The following is a 12,699-nucleotide window of genomic DNA, read 5'->3' on the forward strand; positions in this document are numbered from 1 at the left end:
CATGTTTCTCAACAAAATCAGGGCTATTATTTCCATCCATTATCAATCACCATAATTTACTGTTCATACAGTATTAACCAACTGAATAATAATGTATTATCTTCGCTTCGCCAGTGCTGAATCTGCAGAAAACAGACTGCTTACAGCTAAAAGAGTGCTTCATGATTTGTACCAGTCTTGAAAATCAACAATGCTGCTATTATACCATTGTTGAATCTCATGTTTTATTTATTGTGCCGCATTTAGAGTGTTCTGTGGAAACATATTTATGTTAAAATTAATTTGTCCTGAAGATGTGTGTTTTGTTGCTGAGTATTTGTTCATTTGTAAAGTCAGTTCAGTCCAAAGTATATTTAGATTCAGGTGAACCATTGTTCAAATGTGGTAGATGGATGTATTTTCATGGTTGACAGTACTACAAAATGTACTGCCCAATCATAGCTTCTCTCTTCACATTCTGCCAATCTGGTACCACTACATCCCATCCTAGCATACTGATATCGTCAAATCTGTGTGTGACCTCGGCTCCCAAACCTTCATCTGGGAATGTAAGACGAACCTTATATTATGCCTTTACACAATGTACATATACTGACCTCAGCAACCAAAGCTTTATCTGCAGTTGTAAGATGACCCTGTGTTTTTCGAATGACAGTTTTGCAAAACAGTCGTCTTCTAATTGGGTGAGTATGGTCTATATGTTTGTGACCTACATACTCATGACATGAGTAGTAACAAAGTGTAGAATTCACCCTGCAGTATTCGTAAGGTACATGCCTTAACTGTAGTGTTGTAGGCCGCCATCTATGTATTTGTGTGTAGTGTTGTGGGAACACTGCAAAAATGAGAATTTCCTGCCCATGGCAGAATCAGTTGGTGGCTGCCTCTGTACATTTAAGTACTAACTATTGAGGTTTCTGTACACAAGGTGTTAACTAAATTACCTTTACAGGTGTTAAGGACTTTTATTGAGGAGCAAGACAATAAAGTTCAGCATAGAAACTCTTCTCTGGAACTGTACTGTTTTCCTGCTACATGCATAATTCCACAAGACATGTTCAAATCTCTCTCACCCTAGTCAGTGCCACTGACGAGAGTGTTACACACTTCATTCACTAATCAGCTGACATCTCATGATCACTACAGGTTTGTTTCCATACCATTAAGTTGAGTTTGTCTGTCCAGAGAGGTTGGTAGTTGCTGTTGTGTTTCAGGTTTTCATTTATACTCCACTACTAGTTGTGCTTGTGGTCTTTGTTCATACTGTTCTACTGTACATCAGTAATCATTCACTACAGTGCAGAATTCAAGGTGTACATACATTTTATTTTTTGTCTGGTGCTGTTGACCATGGTGAATGACACATTTGCAGAGCATGTCACCATGATGTTAATGTATGGTGAAACTTGGTGCAGTCAGTTGTATGCAGAGTGTTTCCCACACTTTGCATTCCCTCTTTGTTACAGTCTACCAGCAGCCCTTAGAGACGGGTACATTCGTCACCGTGTACTTGAGATTCCTTGACAGCGTACTGCATGGGCTCTTGGAAGATGGGACACATCATGTTTGTCAAAGCATGTGGTTTCAGCACAAGAACACACCATGTCGTTTTTCACAAATAGTCAGAGATCGTCTGGACCAACGATTTGAGCAACAGTGGGTAGGTCATGGTGGCTTGATCTCTTGGCTAGCATGTTCTCCCTATTTGAATCTGCTAGGTATGTGTCCAAGGAAGATCTACTGCCATAGGTTATGGCTGTGGCAGATTCTGGAGGACCAGTGATTGGTGATTGTGTGTATTTGAACGCGATGCAAAGGTACCACTTGTGTGTTGACATCAGTGGTCATCACATCAACCTGTTCTTGAAAGTGGACCCATATGATGAGCAGCATGTAGCAAGATAACTGTGTGTGTGTGTTCAGACATAGGTTGCTATACTAAAATTAACCATTGGGATCCCCACTACAAGTCCTCAAAGTCTTAAAAGGAATTTAGCTACTCTGTATATGTAGATGGCATTTATTCTTTCATAACAATTTTGTTTGTAATTCTGCACTCAGAAATACAGCAATGATGTCAGTGTTGGAAGCAAAGAAAGTTAGAATTTTATTCTGGAACAGAAACAGGTGCTCATAGTTCGTGGAAAATATGTTTGTTAGAGTGGAGCACGACATACGAAAATCTATTGACCTTTTTCGTCATGAAGCACTGGTTCGTGTGTTGGATGCATAAGGTGTAACAAACGCTTGCTACTATGTATGTCAGTGATTCATGTGGAATAAAACATTTAGTAAAACAGATATGGAAGTCCAGACAGAAACAGTAGCAGCAGTATTATGAGGTAAGATGATGATTCATAACATATTAAAGGAATAAATCTGCCTGTAAAGGTAAAAGAAAAAGAAAAAAAAAATCTATTTGTACCATTTTTCGGAACTGTAGTTGTTCCATATAACCACCCAAAAGTTCACGGAAACACACACTTTCATTCCTGGATATCTCTCCTCTGACTTACCCATGTGACACAGTGACACGTTAGACTGCTTCCGCAGCCTGGGACATGTTTTGAGAAGCAATCTGGGATGACATTCTAGAGTCAGTTTTTACTCATAACTGACTTTCCTGTAATTTCGAAAACACATTGGACTGGTTATTTCAGTTTTAAACTGTAATCCTTGTTCATTAGGGTCATTGTTTGGTATCAATTATTATTACCAACTGTATCACGTGCTTCCTTGTATATTAATGTCTAATCTATTTCATACTCTTTTCAGCAGCCATCAAATTTCCCGGCTGAAGCTGTTTGGTTGCTTTTTCTTCTTTTTGAAAGTGTAATGAAAACCATTCTTTTACAATATATATTTATTGTTGCTCTGTTTCACAGTTTAGTGACTTCGGTAGAAATTATATATCTTGAAAGTTGTTGTTGTATATTTACTTTAGATGTTTAAAGTTTATAAATGGCTGGTGCTCTGTTGCCTCGTGTCAAATGTAAAAATTACAGTGGTGAGTTATATATCATTTTTTGCCTTATATCACCTTTCCAAACTGAAGTAATATTATGTTTGTGTAACTGCATTATTTTGATATAGTTTGTCAATTTTGGTTTAGTGCTGGGCTTTATTACATTGTTTTTGCATTGTTACTGATTATCGATAAGTGAGGTAGTTTATTGCTGGTTTTCAGAATGTGATGCCCGGTATGGATCTTAGTGGAGACATCTGGGTTGAAACAAAAACTGGTGAAGGCAAGTCTTACTTTTATAATGCTCGGACGAGAGAGACAACATGGACCAAGCCCGAGGGCCCTAATGTCAAAGTCATCACACAAGAACAGGTAACACACTTCCTTTGCTGGTGTTTGTTTTTATGTAGAAAAACTTGTCTGAAGATTACCAGAAATGGATTGGTTACTGATTTTTTTAGTTGGTTTAGATTTTTTAAATGATATTTATACCGTGCAGACTGATTTAAATTTTAGCCATTTATATTTAGCATTAATTTATCTGATGAATATTTTTTCACAGCACTCTATACAGTTCCCTTACCTCTTCATTTCTGTCTTTCTTACCATTGTTTGACTTCTTTTGCAATTAGGATTTTATGAGGGTGTACATGATCACCTTGAAGAAGGCAGCAATTCATTTTTTAAGAATTCATAGAAACTGAAACAATCTTTGCTCACAAGTTTCTTCATTTGATTCGATTATGGGCTTTGAGCAATATGATCTTTATCAGATTCATCTGTCTCTGTAAACTTACCAGGTGCAAAAGTATGAAACTGGAATTTGGTTGCAATAAGTACACATCTGTTGTTTGAAACTGATAAACAATATTTTATTCAAAATAATCTCTGTTGCAATTTATACATTTCTCCCACCTCTGCGACAGGCTATGAATCACACACACACACACACACACACACACACACACACACACACACACACACACTGGGAAAAGAAGGTTTCTAGCCAGGCCTAGAGAAAGATGGAGTGATGGACTTTGTGGCCATCTGCTATAGATTAATATTAAAAGGTGATTTGCGGGAGAGTGCAAGAAGTAGACCACAGCAGAGGAGGCATATTGTTGATGTGTGTGGGGTCTCGATCAAAATGTTGGTGATGAAATAAAGTACAGAAAAAGTGGTTTTAGAAATCACTGGGTTTGAAATGCATAAAACCTGTGACTGCCAACCTTGACTTGAGTGCTTTATAATTATTGCTTGTGCTGGTATATTTTTCCTTGTGTACGATATATTTACTAACAATTGGCCCATTGACCATTATGGTGCATATGTAATAACTTAGATCATATATTGTACTCCACAAAATAAAATTTGAACACATTTAGAGTTGTAGCAGGATTTTAAACCAATACAGAGAGGAAAATTAAGTAACTGAAGTAAGTTTTCAGTGACATAGTATCACTGGTAGTCTGTGTGCATGTGCTAAATTTTGCTGTCATACAAATGTGTTTTTACCAAAAGGGGGGTAATGTTTCATTTGGTGAGATAGTGGCTTGAAATTGACCAGTCACTAGACTGATCATTGATAAATACAGTTTGGGTAGGAAACATGTTATTGTACATTTCAAGTGTAGAGTGAGGAGTGCAAAAGACAATTTGTGATTATCATTTGAAATTTTAATTAAAGGTTGAAGTGATGGCCCAGCAAGCAGGAGTAAATCAAGGTCAAGGTCCACCACCTCAGCAGCAGCAAGGTCATGCCCCAACACTTGGACCTCCGGGGGGACCTCCGCATAAACCTGATGGCGGTCCTGATCAGCAAGGAGGGCCTCCACATCATGGACCACCTCAAGGCCCACCAGGTAGGTGTTAATGCTCAGTGAAACAGGGAGCAGGCAATTCCTGCCTGCGTTTTATGCTATAGCACCATCCTCCTCAAGCAGGACATGGATGCTTACTTTAGACTACTCTTGTCTGGGGCAGTCCACTGGCCGGTTGTGATTTTCTACAGAGATCGCAGTGGACAAGTGGATACAGGTGTGAAAAATGTTGAAACAGAGGTTAATTGGATAGGTTGTGCAAATGTTTTTGTACTGTAAATACCGTACCTAATACAAAAATGTCACAAAATATGAATCCATGGAAGGAAATGGTGTTATGTTTATAAAAACAATGGAAAATCTGAGATCGAATAACAATAATATGAAAAGGACACATTGCTTCTCACAAGATAAAGGAGGCATTGAGTGGCAGGCAGGCTCATTGAAAAAGACTGCTAGATATTATTAGCTATTGGACTAAGTCCTTCATCAGACATAGACAAAAGTTTCTCTCTCTCTCTCTCTCTCTCTCTCTCTCTCTCTCTCTCTCTCTCTCTCTGTGTGTGTGTGTGTGTGTGTGTGTGTGTGTGTGTGTGTGTGTGTGTGTGTGTGTGTGTGTGTGTGTGTGTGTGTGTGTTTTAGCACAGAGAGATGCACATACACAAGGCATAAAAGGGCAGTGCATTGTCGGAGCTGTCATTTGTACTCGGGTGATTCATGTGAAAAGGTTTCATACATGATTATGGCCACACGATGGGAATAAACAGTCTTTGAACACAGAATAGAAGTTGGAGCTAGATGCATGGTACATTCCATTTCGGGAATCGTCGATTCACTATTCAGAGATCCACAGTGTCAATAGTGCCAAAGGTACCAGATTTCAAACATTACATCTCATCACGGACTACGCAGTGGCTGATTATGCTTCACTTAACAACTGAGAGCAGCGGCATTTGGGTAGAGTTGTCAGGACTAACAGAAGCACAACACAGCATGAAATAACCCCAGAAATCAATGTGGGACGTACAATGAACATATCCATTAGGACAGTGTGGCAAAATATGGCATTAATGGGGTAAGCAGCAGATAGCCAACGCGAGTGCATTTACTAATAGCAAAACATCGCCTACAACACCTCTCCTGGACTCGTGACCATATCAGTTTACCCTAGATGACTGGAAAATGAAAGCCTGGTCAGATGAGTCCCGGTTTCCGTTTGTAAGAGCTGATGGCAGGATTTGAATGCAGCACAGATCGCGCGCACACACACACACACACACACACACACACACACACACACACATATATATCCATTCACACACATACAGACACAGACAGACATGTCTGCTTGTGCCTGTATATGTGCGGATGGATGTGTGTGTGTGTGTGTGTGTGTGTGTGTGTGTGTGTGTGTGTGTGTGTGGGGGGGGGGGGGGGGGGGGAGTTGAAGGATATTTGGTATCGTGATCCACCTACAACGCCTGAAAACATTTATTGCATTAATGTGGTATTTACAGGTAATCACGCTGTAACAGTATGCGTCCTCGGAAATGATAAGTTCACAAAGGTACATGTATCACGTTGGAACAACCGAAATACAATGTTCAAATGTACCTACGTTCCATATTTTAATTTAAAAAAACCTAGTGAGCCATATGTTAGTGACTATTACAGCGCCATCTATCACAAAGCGAAAAAAGTGGTCCAACTAAAACATTCACATTGCTTTACGTTATACATGAATATGTAATAAAAAATTGTGGTTCCTATTTTAAAAAACGCAGTTGATATCCGTTTGGCCTATGGCAGTGCCTTCTAGCAGGCCAACCATAGCGCCATCTGGTTTCCCCCTTCAAGCTATACAAGTTTCGTTCTTTGCAGTTTTTTCGTATGACGCTTATTTCGTGAGATATTTGGCCCGCTCACAATCAATGGACCAACATGTATGAGCTGCAGGGCAAAATCCATTCAGTTAAAATTACAGGAGTACATACGCAAATAAATTAAAAAAAAAAAATACATGCGAACAAAACATCTGCAGAACAGCCCACATCTACATGGCTCAAATCTGGTGGTTTGAGTTGGCTGATTCTTTGTTAAGGAAAATAGTTGGCAGGATACAAGGCTACAGAAATCTGAAAAGATGAGTTCTTTCATCAATACTAAAATATTTAAAACGTCACAGCAGTGATTCCTATTCACAAACAGTAGTACATATGATTAAAATAACTTATAGTGTCTTCCAGTACCATTTCTTTCAGCAAGTTTGTTGAGCAACAGATCTGACATCTTTTCTTTATGCAATCATCAACCCAAACATGTCTCTTTCTTTTTCTCATCTTTTGTCTTCTGTGGTGGTTTCATGCAAACAAGATTAACTCTGCCACAACTCTTACAATTGCCAAAACTTTCATTTCACATGCTACTATGGCACTCAAAAAATGACAACACTGAAGCATAGACTGGTTTCACTGTGTCTACAGACACACAAAAAACTACTTGCGTGCAATGTGTAGCGCAAGCCAGTGTTGTTGCGTGAACTAGGCTTAACACACGCAGGGTTGATTAGACTTCACACTACTTTTTGCAGTCATTATGTTCCTGGTGGACTTCTGATTATCGATTTTTGTGAGTGCATGTTAACAACCCCAGTGAACTGTATGCATTTCTGTTGTTCATTTCCTTTGTAGTGTGTGTGCGCCACAGTATGCTGTTTCAAAGCCGCAGCACTTTGAAAATATGTCACAAACACATCACCCTTATCATTAAATGTATGTTAATAAAGAATAAAAGACATAAAGCATCAAGAGATATTGTAATAACCAAAAAAAGAGACAAAACTCATATGGTTGATCTATAGCATAATGAGTAAAGTCATACTTCACAGAGTTAGAGGTGGGAAGTTCGCATCCTGTTATATGCTAACTTTATTTTCCACCTTGGTGTTGTTAACATATTCTAGTACTTTGTTACGAATGTAATACAAGTATTTGCTGCAGTATTCAATCTTGTTCAAAATTTCTTTCTGATTGGATTACAAAGTATGAAATAATACTTGACCATCCATTTCCAAATATGTGGTGCTTTCTGAGTGGGTGGTTAGGAAGCAACTTAAGAGGACAGCTTGTATTGCAGTAAGTGAAGCGATGAGCAAACATTGATATTCTTCCTTGTCACAAATATTTTATGTACTGTGCAACTACAAACACATTACTGTAAAGAGTTCTCCCACAACCGAGATTCTCCTGTCACTAACACATCCATAAAAGATCAACTCTGCACTTCAGTGATCAACAAATCGATAGCCTTATTTCTGGTTGCCTTCACAGCACCATTACATCATGATCACTACAGTTCCTGCAAGTGGTAGTGTGAAACGTACTCAATCCACATACACAAAATGAGCTCACCCGCTAGATATTTACAAGCAATACACTAGATGTTACTGTGCTCATGTCACCAGAGTACACTGCACTGCCAGTGGCAACAGGAGGAAAACACGCTCCCCCAAATATTAGAGTTCGACAGCTTTCACCGTAGTCCGCAGTTTTCAGTTTAGTTCACCATGTTCATCAATTTTTGCTTTTTTCCGAGTGAGTGAAAAGTAAAGATTTCTCAAGAACACGTTTCGACATGCAATTTGTGGTTGTATCATGTTGGAAAATATGCTAGATTACCTTGTACCCATATACCAATTTCCATTTTTTTAAGACTTTTTGCTTGCTGTTACAAAACTGTGATTTTTTAAAAAACTGATGACATTCATTACCACAAATCATTGTGTACACTTTGTACTGAACATTTTAATTTCCTTCACTTATTGTTGTTGTGGTCTTCAGTTCAGAGACTGGTTTGATGCAGCTCTCCATGCTACTCTGTCTGTGCAAGCTTCTTAATCTCAAAGTAACTGCTGCAACCTACATCCTTCTGTTCGTGTATTCCTGCCTTGGTCTCCCTCTATGACTTTTGCCCTCCACGCTTCCCTCCAATACTAAATTGATGATGCCTTGATGCCTCAGAATATGCCCTATCAAGCAATCTCTTCTTCTAGTCAAGTTGTGCCACAAATTCCTCTTCTCCCCAATTCTATTCAGTACCTGCTCATTAGTTATGTGATCTATCCATTCTTCTGTAGCACCACATTTCGAAAGCGTCTATTCTCCTCTTTTCTAAACTACTTATTGTCCATATTTCATTTCCATGCATGACTACACTCCATATACATACTTTGAGAAAAAGACTTAAATCTACACTCAATGTTAACAAATATTTGTTCTTCAGAAACACTTTCCTTGCCATTGCCAGTCTACATTTTATATCGTCTCTACTTCGACCATCATCAGTTATACTGCTTCCCAAATAGCAAAACTCATCTACTACTTTAAGTGTTCCATTTCCAAATCTAATTCCCTCAGCATCACCTGATGTAATTCGACTACATTCCATTAGCCTCATTTTGCTTTTATTGATGTTCATATTATATCCTCCTTTTAAGATGCTCTCATTTCTGGTCAACTGCTCTTCTAGGTCACTTGTTGTCAGTGACAATTACAATGTCGTCGGCAAACCTCAAAGTTTCTATTTCTTCTCCATGGATTTTAAATTCTTCTCCAAATTTGTCTTTTGTTTCCTTTGCTGCTGGCTCAATATACAGATTTGAGTTATATATGAGATAGGGTTGTAGCCTATCTCACTCCCTTCTCAACCACTGCTTCCCTTTCGTGCCCCTTAGACTCGTATAATTGCCATCTAGTTTTTGTACAAATTGTAAATAACCTTTTGCTCCCTGTATTTGACCCCTGCCACCGTCAGAATTTGGAAGAGTGTATTCCAGTCAACACTGTCAAAATCTTTCTGTAAGTCTACAAATGCTAGAAATGTAGGTTTGCCTTGTTGGGTCAGTATTGCCTCATGTGTTCCAACATGTCTATGGAACCCAAAATGATCTTCCCCGAGGTCAGCTTCTACCAGTTTTTCCATTTGTCTGTAATGAATTCATGTTAGCATTTTGCAACTGAGACTTATTAAAGTGATAGTTCAGTAATTGTCACACTTGTCAACACGTGATTTCTTTGGAATTGGAATTCATGTATTCTTCTTGAAGTCTGAGGGTATTCTGCGTATCTCATACATCTTGTTCACCAGATTGTAGAGCTTTTTCAGGGCTGGCTCTCCCAAGGCTATCAGTAGTTTTAATGGAATGTTGTCAACTCCCGGGGCCTTGTTTCGACTTAGGTCTTTCAGTGCTCTGTCAAACTCTTCATGCAGGATTGTATCTCCCATTTCATCTTCATCTACGTCCTCTTCCATTTCAGTAATATTGCCCTCAAGTACATCACCCTTGTATAGACCCCTCTATATACTACTCCCACCTTCCTGCCTTCCCTTCTTTGCTTACAACTGGTTTCCCATCTCAGCTCTTGATATTCATACAAGTGGTTCTCTTTTCTCCAAAGGTCTCTTTAATTTTCCTGTAGGCAGTATCTATCTTACCCCTAGTGAGATAAGCCTCTACATCCTTACCTCTAGCCATCCCTGCTTAGCCATTTTCTATTTTCTGTCGATCTCATTTTTGAGACGTTTGTATTCCTTTTTGCCTGCTTCATTTACTGCATTTTTATATCTTCTTCTTTCATTAGTAAAATTCAATATCTCTTGTGTTACCCAAGGATTTGTAATAGCCCTCGTCCTTTTACCTACTTGATCTTCTGCTGCCTTCACTACTTCATCCCTCAAAGCTACCCATTCTTCTTCTACTGTATTCCTTTCCCCCATTCTTGTCAACTGTTCCCTAATACTCTCTCTGAAACTCTTTACAACCTGTGGTTCTTTCAGGTCCCATTTCCTTAAATTTCCACCTTTGTGGAGTTTCTTCGGTTTTAATCTACAGTTCCTAACCAACAGATTGTGGTCAGAGTCCTCAACTGCTCCTGGAAATGTCTTACAATTTAAAACCTGGTTTCTAAATCTCTATCTTACCATTATGTATTCTATCTGAAACCTTCCAGTGTCTCCAGGTCTCTTCCACATATACCACCTTCTCCCATGATCTTAAACAAAGTGTTAGCTATGATTAAATTATGCTCTGTGCAATATTCTACCAGGTGGCTTCCTCTTTCATTCCTTTCCACCAGGCCATATTCATCTACTACTTTTCCTTGTCTTACAGTCAAATTCCAGTACCCATGACTATTAAATTTTCATCTCCCTTAACTATATGAATAATTTCTTTTATCTCATTGTACATTTCTTCAATCTCTTCGTCATCTGTGGAACTAGTTGGCATATAAACTTGTACAAGTGTGGTAGGCATGACTGGAATACACTCTTCCAAATTCTGACGGTGGCAGGGGTCTGTGTCTACTACAATAATGCATTCACTATGCTGTTCATTGTAGCTTAAACCTACTGCATTAACCAGATTTGATTTTGGTTTTATAACCCTGTAATGTTCATGAAAAATGTTTTAACTTGCTTGCTTCTCAAAATAAAAGTGGAAAATGATTGTGTAAAATGTTACGAAAGTAAGGGAAAAACAGCTGTATGATAATTGTATTATAGTGGCTGAAGAACCTCATTCCCTATTGTAATTTGAAATGATCCGTCCGTCCGTCCGTCCGTCCCTCCCTCCGTCCCTCCCTCCCTATAGAGGGAAACATTCCACGTGGGAAAAATATATCTAAAAACAAAGATGATGTGACTTACCAAACGAAAGTGCTGGCAGGTCGATAGACATACAAACATACACACAAAATTCAAGCTTTCGCAACAAACGGTTGCTTCATCAGGAAAGAGGGAAGGAGAGGGAAAGACGAAAGGATGTGGGTTTTAAGGGAGAGGGTAAGGAGTCATTCCAATCCTGGGAGCGGAAAGACTTATCTTAGGGGGGAAAAAGGACACGTATACACTCTCTCTCTCTCTCTCTCTCTCTCTCTCGCACACACACACACACACACACACACACACACACACACACAAAATATGATATGGTTATAATAAAGGGAAACATTCCACGTAGGAAAAATATATCTAAAAACAAAGATGATGTGACTTACCGAACGAAAGTGCTGGCAGGTCGACAGACACACAAACAAACACAAACATACACACAAAATTCAAGCTTTCGCAATAAACTGTTGCCTCATCAGGAAAGAGGGAAGGAGAGGGAAAGACGAAAGGATGTGGGTTTTAAGGGAGAGGGCAAGGAGTCATTCCAATCCCTGGAGCGGAAAGACTTACCTTAGGGGGGGAAAAAAGGAAAAAAGGACGGGTATACACTCGCCCACACACACACACACATATCCATCCACACATATACAGACACATGCAGACGTATTTAAAGACAAAGAGTTTGGGCAGAGATGTCCATCTCCTTCCCTCTTTCCTGATGAGGCAACAGTTTGTTGCGAAAGCTTGAATTCTGTGTGTTTGTTTGTGTGTCTGTCGACCTGCCAGCACTTTCATTTGGTAAGTCACATCATCTTTGTTCTTATATATATATATATATATGTGTGTGTGTGTGTGTGTGTGTGTGTGGGTGTGGGTGTGTGTGGGTGTGGGTGTGGGTGTGGGTGTGCGCGCACATACAAGCAGACCTTTTAATAAATGGGGGTTCTTATTTAAAAAACTGCAGTTGATATCAGTTTGACCTATGGCAGCGTCATCTAGCGGGCCAACCATAGCGCCATCTGGTTTCCCCCTTCAAGCTAGACGAGTTTCGTTCTTTGTAGTTTTTTCGTTTGATGCTTGTTTCGGGAGATACTTGGCCCGGTCACTATCAGTGGACCACCCTATATATTGTCTATGAATCCATATTCAGATTGCTTATGATAGTCTCAGGTGCAGCAGTAAGTCACTGCTAGTCTTTGTAGTCAGTGTCATTAAAAGTCCTACAAATATCTATGTACAGCATTG

At 39.3% G+C, this 12,699-nt stretch overlaps 1 protein-coding gene across 1 annotated transcript in view; it reads left to right on the forward strand.

Moving 5' to 3' along the window:
• Nucleotides 1-12,699, forward strand: part of LOC124714903 (transcription elongation regulator 1) — a 255,985-nt gene that overhangs the window by 78,621 nt on the left and 164,665 nt on the right. The window contains exons 4-5 of the mRNA XM_047243059.1: nucleotides 3,188-3,337; nucleotides 4,653-4,827. Of these exons, the coding sequence (XP_047099015.1) occupies nucleotides 3,188-3,337; nucleotides 4,653-4,827 (325 nt within the window). The remainder of the gene's footprint in view (nucleotides 1-3,187; nucleotides 3,338-4,652; nucleotides 4,828-12,699) is intronic.

The sequence above is a fragment of the Schistocerca piceifrons genome, chromosome 1 (genome assembly GCF_021461385.2).
Source record: "Schistocerca piceifrons isolate TAMUIC-IGC-003096 chromosome 1, iqSchPice1.1, whole genome shotgun sequence".
NCBI classification, from domain to species: Eukaryota; Metazoa; Arthropoda; class Insecta; order Orthoptera; family Acrididae; genus Schistocerca; species Schistocerca piceifrons.